The sequence below is a fragment of the Entamoeba dispar genome, genomic scaffold, assembly GCF_000209125.1.
Source record: "Entamoeba dispar SAW760 scf_1105229462139 genomic scaffold, whole genome shotgun sequence".
Classification (NCBI taxonomy): domain Eukaryota; phylum Evosea; order Mastigamoebida; family Endamoebidae; genus Entamoeba; species Entamoeba dispar.
The window spans coordinates 1-12,091 of record NW_001855043.1 but is presented as its reverse complement, the minus strand read 5'-3'; the positions used below and the strand labels follow the sequence as shown (position 1 = coordinate 12,091).

The 12,091-nt window shown below is 23.5% G+C and overlaps 3 protein-coding genes across 3 annotated transcripts, besides 22 other annotated features; 1 reads left to right on the top strand and 2 right to left on the bottom strand.

Moving 5' to 3' along the window:
• Positions 1-45: 45 nt before the first annotated feature.
• Positions 46-251: a repeat region.
• Positions 252-349: 98 nt separating this feature from the next.
• Positions 350-451: a sequence feature (AT_rich).
• A 63-nt stretch (positions 452-514) lies between these two features.
• Positions 515-557: a microsatellite.
• Positions 558-597: 40 nt separating this feature from the next.
• Positions 598-640: a sequence feature (AT_rich).
• A 119-nt stretch (positions 641-759) lies between these two features.
• Positions 760-787: a sequence feature (AT_rich).
• A 43-nt stretch (positions 788-830) lies between these two features.
• Positions 831-881: a sequence feature (AT_rich).
• A 390-nt stretch (positions 882-1,271) lies between these two features.
• Positions 1,272-1,432: a microsatellite.
• Positions 1,433-1,986: 554 nt separating this feature from the next.
• Positions 1,987-2,301: a repeat region.
• Positions 2,216-2,343: a repeat region.
• Positions 2,344-2,349: 6 nt separating this feature from the next.
• Positions 2,350-2,737: a repeat region.
• A 37-nt stretch (positions 2,738-2,774) lies between these two features.
• On the bottom strand, positions 2,775-4,670 carry EDI_287880 (ERC protein, putative; the record flags this gene model as incomplete). The annotated part of the gene is made up of 1 exon (XM_001739369.1): positions 2,775-4,670. One exon carries the CDS (start codon positions 4,668-4,670, stop codon positions 2,775-2,777), a length of 1,896 nt encoding a protein of 631 aa, XP_001739421.1.
• Positions 2,781-2,918: a microsatellite.
• Positions 2,962-3,096: a microsatellite.
• Positions 3,144-3,335: a microsatellite.
• Positions 3,391-3,513: a microsatellite.
• Positions 3,628-3,690: a microsatellite.
• Positions 4,671-4,767: 97 nt separating the features above from the next.
• Positions 4,768-4,906: a sequence feature (AT_rich).
• Positions 4,907-6,188: 1,282 nt separating this feature from the next.
• On the top strand, positions 6,189-9,455 carry EDI_287870 (DNA damage-binding protein, putative; the record flags this gene model as incomplete). Its single annotated transcript, XM_001739368.1, has 1 exon — positions 6,189-9,455. One exon carries the CDS (start codon positions 6,189-6,191, stop codon positions 9,453-9,455), a length of 3,267 nt encoding a protein of 1,088 aa, XP_001739420.1.
• Positions 6,586-6,614: a sequence feature (AT_rich).
• Positions 9,456-10,366: 911 nt separating the features above from the next.
• Positions 10,367-10,425: a sequence feature (AT_rich).
• A 189-nt stretch (positions 10,426-10,614) lies between these two features.
• Positions 10,615-10,799: a microsatellite.
• A 15-nt stretch (positions 10,800-10,814) lies between these two features.
• Positions 10,815-10,874: a sequence feature (AT_rich).
• A 99-nt stretch (positions 10,875-10,973) lies between these two features.
• Positions 10,974-11,157: a microsatellite.
• A 16-nt stretch (positions 11,158-11,173) lies between these two features.
• Positions 11,174-11,238: a sequence feature (AT_rich).
• Positions 11,239-11,315: 77 nt separating this feature from the next.
• On the bottom strand, positions 11,316-11,690 carry EDI_287860 (uncharacterized protein; the record flags this gene model as incomplete). The annotated part of the gene is made up of 1 exon (XM_001739367.1): positions 11,316-11,690. One exon carries the CDS (start codon positions 11,688-11,690, stop codon positions 11,316-11,318), a length of 375 nt encoding a protein of 124 aa, XP_001739419.1.
• Positions 11,691-12,091: the final 401 nt, after the last annotated feature.

The window sequence follows — 12,091 nt, the reverse complement described above, 5'->3', positions numbered from 1 at the left end:
TAGTATTCATTTCAATACATTTATATTTAAGTTTTTATTATTTTTTGTATTGTCAGAATTGGTTATTTAAAATATTAGATATTTCATGTTTTTATGATTATTGTTTGTAATATTTTGTTGAAACATATTTGTAATTTTAGTAGTGGTATTATCCCTAGTGATTCATACTGTATTATTTTATTTTTAATATCTTGATGTTATTATGCTCTCTTATTTCTTTAATTTGTTTTATTTCTACTTTATTCATTTATTAACAATTCAAAAACTTTCTTTAAATAATTTCAAATTAATTGTAATATATTCATTGATATTCATTCTTATCATTTACTTTCTTCATTCTATTTGTATCATTTTTATTATTTCTATTATTTCTATTTCTTATAAAGTAGTATTTAAATAATGATTTTATTAATTTCATAAATTTAATATTAAATTGATATTGTTTATATTACTTGGTTATTCTTCTTTACTTAATGTATAATTGTTTCTTTCTTATTTGATCTTTTTCTATTGTTTCTTATTCTTTTGTTTATTCTTATTTCTATTTATATCTTTATATTCTTGTTCTCCTTTGCCTGTATTTCTTGTTATTCTTTCTTATTATTTTATTTATTATTGTATGTTATTTAATATAATTAATCATTTGTAATAAAAGTAATGATATACAATAACATAATAAGTAATCTGCATTTAATTTAACAATTTAATGATATTCGATATTAAAACATTTAATTTTTATTTGATTCATTCAAGGTGTTGATTAAAATAATAAATAATTGAAATAAATCATCTTAATTCATTGTGATGGAGAATTTAATAAAACTAGAAAGAATTTATTTTATTAAAATTATAATTTAAAATATTTATATTAAAAATAAATACGATATTTACTGTATATCATATTAATGAAATATCCATTATATTATAAATGAATATAATCAATTAATCTTATGTTCATCATTCAAAACTTTTTCATTGTGAAATAATTAACATTCATTATTGTTTTATAAAATTCGTATTCAAAAATGAAATGGATATAATGAAGCATTGGTATAATAAATTGAACATTATTTGATGAATATAATTTAACAATATCATTAATTGTTATTGAGAATATTAAAATAAAGAATAGGTTATAATAAGAATGAATTACACAATATCAATGAATAGAATAATTAATGATAAATAAACAAATATTAAACAAAGAAGAAATAGAATGGGTTATACAGAAAGTGAAATAAAAAATAATGACTAATCTTCTTCTTGTTTTGTTTTATTATTTATTATTATTCCTTTCTTCTTTTTCTTTTGTTGTTATTCTATTGATTTCTTTATTTTCTTCTATTATTTGTTTGTTCTTATATTATTTATTATTCTTATTTTTATCTTATCTTTTTCTTTTTTAATATTTCCATATGTTATTTCTGTATTTTCTATGATAATAATTGGTGTTTCTATGTTATATTCTTCTGAATGTATTCTTTCAATTATATGATATTTCCGTATGATTTGTACATTGTTTAATCTTCCTAGTTTTGTTGAATTTTCTATTCTTCTTTCATTTCCTTGACTTGTTCCATTAGGAATACAAATGATTGTTCTTTCATTTTCTCCTTTCTTTTCTACTTCTTTCTTAATATTATTGAATATCATTGATAATTTACTTTCTGGTTTAATCATCATTTCTACTCATTTAATACTTTCTTTTCTAATTTTCACATTCTTCTTATCATTAGAAATGATTTCTTCAATTATTTTCTTTTCTTCTTCTTTTAAATATTTCATTCTATTAATTCTTTCATATTCATTTCCATCATACAAATACACATTCATTTCATCATATTCAATATCAATTATCATTGTTATTGTTTTACTTTTCATCTTTTATTTATTTTTAAGTTCATTAAACTGTAACTTATATTTATAATTCGAAAACATTCTTTTTTATTTTATCCTTATTTATCATTAATTGAATTTATATATTATAAAAACTAATAATAAATGGGTATGGTCAGGAGAATAGAAAATCTGCAAGAAGATATGAAAAGGATTTCAATGTGTATGTATTATTATCTCTAAAATAAATTTAAATGAGATAAATTTGATGAAATAAAAGAAATCATAAAGAAAATAAATAGATTAGAAGACCTAGTCAATGGAATGGTACAGAATAAAATGTATCATGATTAAAGGAACATGATGTAGATGAAATTAAAATGAAAACAGAATAAAAAATAATAGTCCATTATCATAGTGGATGACTTAAATTTAAGTCTAATGAAAATAAGTAATTAGAAACAAGAATTGACACATACATTGTATTATTTGACAAGAATGTCATCAATAAATTGTATGTAATAGATAAGAAGAATAAAAACAGTCTATTGTTTGATATGAGATTGTTGCAGATTATAATAGTAATGAAAGGTATTTAAAGAAAAGAAATATGATAAAGAAATTAAATAAAAATAGGCTAATAAAAATACTGAAAATAAGAGATATAAAAATAAATCCAGTAGTAATCCCTATATATCGATTAGTAAATGCAGAAAGCATTAGATTAATAAAAGAATTAAAAAATGAAATAAACTAATATTCAAGAAGTTAAAAGCTTCTAACAAAGAACGTAATAGAGTACTGTTTGTATCATAATAATAAACACTAAGAAAGAGACTAGATGATACTAAACTTAAAGAATAAAGAAACAAACCCTAATAATACTTAATTAATTACTTTTGTTATTGTTTCTTCTTTTCATTAAACTATTGATGACTTTAGAGTTTTTTCTCTTCCATGTGTTCTGATTTTTCATTCTCTTTTTTCTCATGTTTTTTGTGCTTTTTTTTATGTTCTTTCTTAGATCCTTTATCATGTTTTTTATGCTCTTTATCGTGTTTCTTGTGCTCTTTCTTTTCTTTAACGGTATCATCTTTTTCTTCTGTGGGTACTGTGAGTTTTGGCTTCTTTTCTTTTTCCTCTTTCTCCTTCTTGTGTTCTTTTTTCTTTTCTTTGTCTTCTTTCTTTTCTTTTTCCTCTTTCTCCTTCTTATGTTCTTTCTTTTCTTTGTATTCTTTCTCTTTCTGGTGTTCTTTCTTTTCTTTAACAATGTCAGTTTTGACTTCTTCAGTTGTTGTAGTTTTTGGTTTCTTTTCTTTTTCTTCCTTCTTAGACTCTTTTTTCTTTCCCTCCTTTTTAGACCCTTTCTTTTCTTCTTTCTCCTTGACACATTCTTTCTTTTCTTTAACAGTGTCAATTTTTGATTCTTCAGTTGTTGTAGGTTTTGACTTCTTTTCTTTTTTCTCTTTTTTAGATTTTTTCTTTTCTTTTTCTTCTTTATTTTCTTTAATAACATCGGCAGTTTTTTCTTCTGTGGGTATTGTGAGTTTTGGCTTCTTTTCTTTTTCCTCTTTACTAGTCTCTTTCTTTTCTTCCTTAGTATGTTCTTTCTTTTCTTCCTTAGTATGTTTTTCTTTGTTTTCTTCTTTCCTTTTTTTGCCTTCTTTAACTTTTTCTACAACTTTTGGCTCATCATTTGTTGGAAGTTTTGGTTTCTTTTCTTCCTTAGCATCAGTGTCTACTTTTCTTACGGTCAAACGACGAGCAAATTCATCAAGTGTAGTCACATCATTTTCTTTCGACTTCTTTTCTTTAGCGTCGTTGTCTTTTGTTTCTTCTTCTTTCTTTTCTTCTATAGCATTGTCATCAACTTTTCGTGGATTCAAACGACGAGTAAATGCCTCATCTCCATTTTCTTCTTTGAGACCACTGATTGGATCAACTTTTATGTCTTCTTTTATCATTTTGTTGTCTTTAATTTCTGACTTTTCATCTTCTTTTTTCTCATTTTTCTTATCCTCTTTCTTGTCTTCAGTTGTATTAATACTTACTCTCTTACGTGGTGGAAGCCATTGTTCTTTCTCTTCTTCGTTAGTGTCAGTATTTACTTTTCGTACAGTTAAACGACGAGCAAATTCCTCATCAATATTCACTTTAATCTGGTTAGATGTCTTTTCCTTGATATTGTTATCTTTTGTTTCTTTTTTTGATTGAGCCGACTTTGGTTTTTTCTCATGTTTTTTATGACCTTTTTTATCTTGTTTCTTAACTTCATTGTTTTCTTCTTTCTCATCTAAATCTTCTTGTTGTAAAGCAAAAGAATGAATGAAACATTCTCCCTCAGAAACATTTTGATTTTGACTAAATTTATTAATAAGTAATTGGACTTGGTTAACTTCGATTTGAGAAATTTTATCTTCTATAACTTTACTTGAATCCTCAAAAACTTTTTTTAAACCCTCATCTTGTTCTACTTTGGCAAATTTAATCAATGAAGCCAATATTGTTTCTCTAAGGTCATTCATTCTATCAAGAACTGACTCTTCAGTTGAAATATATCTTCCATTTTCAGGAGGAACAAGTTTAAGTTGACTATAAATTTTTTTGACTAAAGACTTTGTAATTTGAGGCTCATTTTTCTTTGGTTTAGTGAGCTCATCAATTTTTGATTTCTTTTGTTTTTTATCTCTCACGTCTTTTGTTTCTTTAATTAACAATTTTTCTTCTGCTTTAGTCTCAAAAATTTCGGTGTTTGCAGCTGCTGGCATTTCTGACTCTTCACACCCTGAAATTTCTTTAATAATTTCACTTGCCTCAATTGGTTTAAGAGCCATGATGTGTTGTTTAATCCGTTTTATTTTTTTAAAATTGCCTTAGGGTTAAAACGTGGTAGTACGTGTTTCAAAAAGAAAGTATTTTACCACTGTTTTCATTATTTATTTTATATATAATTTTATTTATATATTTGTTGGTATTTGATAAAATTATTTATAAAAAATAATACATAACATAAATTTCTATCTAATTTTGTTATTAAATCTTATTTCAAAAACTTTTTTATTGTTTTTTAGATTGAATCTAATAATTTCATTTCATCAAATACCAAAAATCTGTGTTTTATTGTTTAAAACTACCTTTCAACTTCATAGTCATTTAGGTGCTGAGCTTTGTTGGTAAGTAGTATAGAGTTTTATCAAAATTAATCCATAAAGAAATAATGAATTTTTCATTTTAGTGAATACTATTGTTTAATTTCTATCCTTACTTATCACTCTTTTCTCTCATTCTTTACAACTAAATAACACTTACAACTACTTCTTTCTAATTAAGATTGTCTTATAAATAATAAATTTTTCGTAAATAACTCCATTTATTTAATTCAAGACTCTTGTTTCTTTTAAGAAAGGATTCGTCTCAGTTTTGATACCTTAAGGTTGTTTTTTCTTTTTGAAACACAAACAAACTGATAGAACTGTCAATTTTATAATAGTGGAATAATAGCATTTTTTCAAAATATTAGAGATTCGTTTTGTCAGATTTAGAGGATTTAATTGGTCATGTTTACAGTAAAAAATGACAACGATTAGAAAGGTAATGATTATTTTTTAACTCTTCTTCAATGAAACCAACAACACTTAGATAATTCAATATGGTAAGAGAGTTAGAAGATATATAACCAGTATTATGACATTCACTGAAATCCAATAAACAATTTTTTCTGTAAAGTAGAAATAATTTAATAACAACTAAAACTAAACAAAAGAAAATTACTTTAGAAAGGTCAGTCAGTGACAAGAAGATAATAGTTGAAGAAAGATAACTGCAACCTTATTGTTACAAAAACAAACAGATAAATAATAGTTATGTTATTCTGTGAAAGAGGCATATACAAAACAATAAATTAAAGTGTTTAAGTAGGTCATAGAATTTGGTTATTTTATTGTTATTGGTTAGGAGGGATGTCAATAGAAATGATGAAATGGAGGGTGTGAATCTAACTCAAATGAAAAAAAGTTAATGTTAGTATATTGTAAAATAGGAAAAATTATAAAAGATATATCTCAGATAAAATGTAATGATAAAGAATTTAATTTATTTTAGATTGAGTAGGTGTAAATAATATTATACTGGTTATTTAAGTTATTGTGTTGTTTATTTAAGATAAGATTTGAGATTTTATTGTTTATGAATAGTTTTGTATAGTTTTGTTTTTAAAGAAGAGATAATAAAAAACAAATTATACTAAAAGTAATAAAATAATGTTATATCATGTACTTTATTTTCTTCCCTTTTTTGTGACTTTTTGGAAAGAAGATGATTGAATCTTGATAATTACTTTTCATTTTGAAGAAATGGCTGATCGTAAATTCTATTTAACAACAGTAGCACCTTCTACTTCTATTACTCATGCATTAGTTGCCAAACTCAATCAACCAGATGAACAATACCTTGTTATAGTAAAAAATACTATAGTTAATGTATATCAATTAACAACAACAGGTCTTGACTTAGTTTACACAAAACAATTTCCTTATAGTGTTTCATTTATTACTAAGTATCAATCAAAAGGAAGAAATTCAAAGGATTATTTGATATTTGTAACTAATAATCAACAGCTCGTCATTGCACAATTAAATGATAATAAAGAATTAAGTTTAGTATATTCAAATAATATTGAAGATCGTCTAGGAAGAACAGCTTTTTATGGAATTAGTGGGGTTGTTATTAGTAATAGCCATTTATTACTTCATTTATATAATCATTTAATTAAAATAATACCTCTTCCCAGAGAAGAAGAAAATTTACCAGAAGCACCATTCAATTTACGTATAGATGAACAAAGGGTTGTTGGGTTGTATTGTCTTCAATTGGACCAAAAACAAGTTATTGGAATTCACCATGAAATAAAGAATGATATTAAAGTTATTACATTTTATGAATTTAATATTGAATCTAAGACATTAAATCTTTATAATAAACAAATAGAAGATACATCAAATATTGATTTATTTATTCCTTATTTGGGAAATGAAGGATATTTCAAAATAAATTCACAAACAGTAAGTTTTGTTCCTAATTCAAATCAAATATCTAGTGTTTCAATGAGACCAATTCATCTTGAGACATATTGTTTTCTTGATGAAAAAAGGTTATTATTATCAGATAACAAAGGTAAAATGCATTTAATAACATTAAAAGAAAATAATAAACATGAAATAGAATTATATTATTATCCTTTAGAATATCAAGCATTAACTATTCCAAGTACTATATTATATCTTGATAATTCAGTATTATTCTGGGGGTCTAAAGGTGGGGATTCACATTTAATCAAAATTAATGAGAAAAGATGTGAAATATTAGAAACATTTGAAAATCGAGGACCAATATTAGATATGACAGCTATACATGATGAAATAACTAATAAAGATGATTTATTAATGTGTTGTAATACATATCAACAAGGAACTCTTAAATTAATAAGTTCAGGTGTAGGTATTGATATTATTTGTCAAAATGAAATGAAAGGAATTACACATTTATATCAAGTAGAAATGGGAAATAAAGAATATTTAATTATTAGTTATAGTGATAATAGTAAAGTATTTGAATCTCAACAAGAAAATAATCAATTACAATTTAATGAAATAGAAATTAAAGGATTTAATAGAAAAGAAGAAACAATTTGTAGTGGAATTATTGAAATTGGAGAAATGAAGGAAATTTGTTTTGTTCAGGTAACTAGAGAAGAGGTTAATATTTTTGATTCAGAACAACTTAAACTTATTCAACAAATTAGAGTCAATAAATTTATTTCTCATTCATGTATTTATGATGAAAAGTTATATATCAGTCAATCAAATGAAATTAATGTATTAAATGAGAAAAAAGAAATTAAACATATTTATTCTGGTGAAAATGATATTTCAGCATTTACTATTGGAAAAGAAGGAACTGAAGATGTTATTGGAATATGTTATTGGGATAGTAATAAAATGGAAATAATTAAATTAGAGAATGGAAATAAAAATCATATTAGAGAAATTAATGGGAATATTTATGGAAAATCAATTGAAATTATTAATAATAAAGAAGGAATGTATATTGTGATTGGAATGGGAGATGGAAGAGTATTAGTATATCAAATGGAAGAATTAATGGAAATAGAAGGAGAAATAACAAAGAATTATAAAGTACTTGATATTGGATTATCTGGAATTGAATTAAAAACATTAGAAATTAATGGAATGAAATATATTATGTGTTTATGTGATCGTCCAACATTAGTTTCTATTTATAAAGGAAAAATAAAAACATTATCAGTTAATTGTAGTGAAATTGTTTCAATTGTTCCATTTAAAATGAAAGAATGCATGAATAGTCTAATTGTTGCAACAAAAGAAAATATCATTATTGGTAATATTGAAGAGATTCAATCAATTCATACAAAAAGTTTATCTATTGGAGTATTTATAAGTCGAATAGTTATTTCAAAACAAGAAAATAAAGCATTATTATTGAGTAGTGAAATTAAAGAATTAAAAGAGAAAAGAATTGAAAGTCATTCTATTAAATTAATTGATTTTAGAAAAATGGAAATTGAAGATAGTCATGAATTAAAAGAAAATGAACATGCTTTATCTATTGAAGAAATTGTAGTTGATGAAAAAGAAATGTTTGTTATTGGAACTGCTTTTGCAAAACCAAATGAAGTAGAACCAAGTAGTGGAAGAATTCTTATTGTTCAAATAAAAGATGGAAAACTTGAAATTGTATTTGAGAAAGATGTTAATGGAGCTGTTTATTCAATAAAAACTCTACTCAAAAAATATTTGGCTATGTCTATAGAAAAGAAATTAGTTATATTTGAATATCAAAGAATTATAACAAATGGTGAATTTGAAGTTAAATTACAAGAGAAAGGAAGTTGTAATGTAAAGTTAATTGGATTATATGTTAAAACTATGGGAAATAAAATACTTGTTGGAGATCTTATGAAAAGTATTAGTGTTTATTCATTTGATAATAATGGAAATAATAAAAATTGTTTAAATGAAGTTAGTAGAGATTTCTATGCATCTTATACAACTGCAATTGAATTTGTTGATGAAAATTGTTATCTTAGTTCTGATAGTAATTCTAATTTATTAGTATTCAATACAAATTCTACTGGTAATGAATCAGAAAGATTTAGACTTAATAATTGTGCACATATTCATGTTGGAGAATGCATTAATGTAATGTGTAAAGGATCCATTGCACCAACTCATTCAACATATGAAACCATCCAGAAGAAATGTATATTATTTGGAGGAGTTACTGGATACATTGGTGGAATATGTGAAATTCCAAATGAAATATATGATATATTGATTAAAGTACAAAATCAAATTTTACTCCAAATGAAAGGCATTGTTGAATGCACAACACCTGATGAATGGAAAAAAGTTATTGATGATTGGAAACGAATGCCTTCAAGTAATATTATTGATGGAAATATTGTTGAGAGTTATTTGGAAATGTCTAAAGAAAAACAATGTGAAATTGCACATTTAAGTGGAGTTAATGAAGAACAAATAAATGATATCATAGAAAATATGATTAGTCTATTCCATTAATAATTTAGTTAAATTCTATTCTTTTTTACCTATTTTTTAATTAAATTGACTTTATGAACATGTTAATAAACCATTAATCATCTAATAAGTTTGTTATTTATCAAATTCTATTTTGTTGACTTTATTCAAACAATTACTTATTATGTTCTATTCTTCATAAACAATTAACTTAAAACATTTACTGAGTTATAAAGTATACAAAGGGTAAAGAGTTAAAAGTTGACAGATACTTTAGATGCACCACTTTCATTAGTTTTGTACAAAATGGGTTTACCGTCAGTAACGAGTTTCCGAAGATATTTATTATTAAGATAGTGTCACACCAAAATAGGTCTTTTAGACATAGCCTAGAAATTATCACGCATCACTGAATGTTAAAAAGGAAGAAGTAGTGTACATGACAATGAGAAAAAAATAAAAAAAAACACTGAAACTGACAAAAACAGTAACAATAAGTAATGAGAAATTAAAAAATAAAATGGATGAAATAGAAGATGATATTGATTTAAAAGAAGAAAGTGAAAAAGGTGAAGGTGTTGATGAGGAGATAGTTAAAGTTATAGTTGGAGATGCAATAAAAAAGGAAGTGAGAGAAGATTTAGTTATAGTAATTTCTACAAATAAAAGTTATGAGAAAAGAAATGTGGTAAAAGTGAAGTCAAGATATTTCAAGAAGAATAAGCAAGATAAACATATTAAGAAGTGAGTTTAATGATATTGAGGAAGAAAATACAAAAGAATAAAACAAAATTAAATTATAGTTTTCTGAAATACTTTTGTATAGTTTGATAATTGTTTTAATTACTTATTGTTATTTTTAAACAAAGAAAATAACAGATAATTATTGTAATATTTATAAAGTTATTCTCTTTTGATTAGAAACAGAACAACAATAAGTATTAAATGTTTTGTAATTTAAAAATACATTTGTTAGTTTAATTTATTATTATTAATTTATGTTTTAATATTAGATTAAAGTCTTGTTGATATAATTGTTGATGGTTGTATTATTAAATCTCATTTAAGTATTATTTATAAATGTAATAGATGATTTATTAGAGAGTTGTTAAAGAGTCTTATGATAATTATTTCATTTCATATTTTGGTTATCATTTCTTATATTCTTTATTATCTGTTCTTATGTTCTTTATTCAATGGCTAGAATGAAATATAAATTAAATAAAAGATAAAAGATAAAGAATGTAAGAATAAATTAAGAAGAATGATAGAATATAATAAATAAAATAAAATGAAACAATGATTAACATACAACACACAACAAATCATATAAATATGAAAAATATTTAATAAAAATGATAAACAATAAGAGATGATAAAAGAAGAAATGATAGAATGAACTAATATTTCATTATTTCATTTATTATTTAATAATTAGAATGATTCATTTATTATAATATTCATAATCATTCTGTTATTCATATTTTTACATCATTTATTAACATTCAGATTTAATATTTATTGAAAATAGTTAGAATAAATTAAATAATGAAGAAATTGATAAGATTAATTAAATGATAATAAAAAAAGAAATAACAACAAAATAAAATATATTGAAAGAAATATTCATTAACAAATTTAATGTAATGAATTTCTATGATAAAACAACAAACAACAACATTTTGAAGAAATAATAATAAAAACATAAAAGAAAACAACTAAAACAAGAAGAAATAAGAAAAGAAATCATTGATTCAAACATAAATTAAAATATCTTTAATTTATAAATCCAAAAAATAAACTTTCATTTAATATTATAAAAATAGTATTCAATTTTGTATCATTTCAACAACACTAATTCTGTTGATTATCATAAATTATTTCAAAATGAATTAAATTGTTTTATTCATCTGTTGTTTCATCTGTACTTCTATAATGTATTTTTTTAAAACAATCTCTTGGTATTCTTTCATTTTTCTTTAGCTCTTCTGTACATCCACATCTATAAAAACAAGAATTGCCAAATTTTGTAATTGTTGTTGGGATATTAATTGATTTTAATGAACACCATTTGAAACATTTCCATCCCAATTCACTAACTGTTGTTGGTATATTAATTGATGACAATGAATAACATTCTTTAAAACAACTATTCCCTAACTTAGTAATTGAAGATGGAATAATAAATTCATTAATATCTTTCTTTTCAATATTCTTTCCATTAATTATTTGTAGATTATATGGTATTTCAATACTAATTAATACAGGTTCATTCATAAATATTTTATTCTCACTAATAAAATGGACTTTGTCAATACTCATACTAGTTAATGATGAACATCCATAAAAACAATCTTTTCCTATTTCAATAACAGCCAATGGTATATTAATTGATGTTAATGATGAACATTCATAAAAACATCTAATACCTAACTCAGTTACTAGTGGTGGAATATTAATTGATTTTAGTGAATAACACAAGTTAAAACATTCATCTCCTATGAAACTGACTAATGGTGGAATAGTGATTGATGTTAATGATGAACATCCTTCAAAACAAAAATCCCAGAGTTGATTAACTCTTGTTGGTATATTAATTGTTGTTAATTCTTCACAGTTATAAAAACATTGATGTCCAATTATGCTAACTTCTGATGGTATTGTATTTCCATATTTTT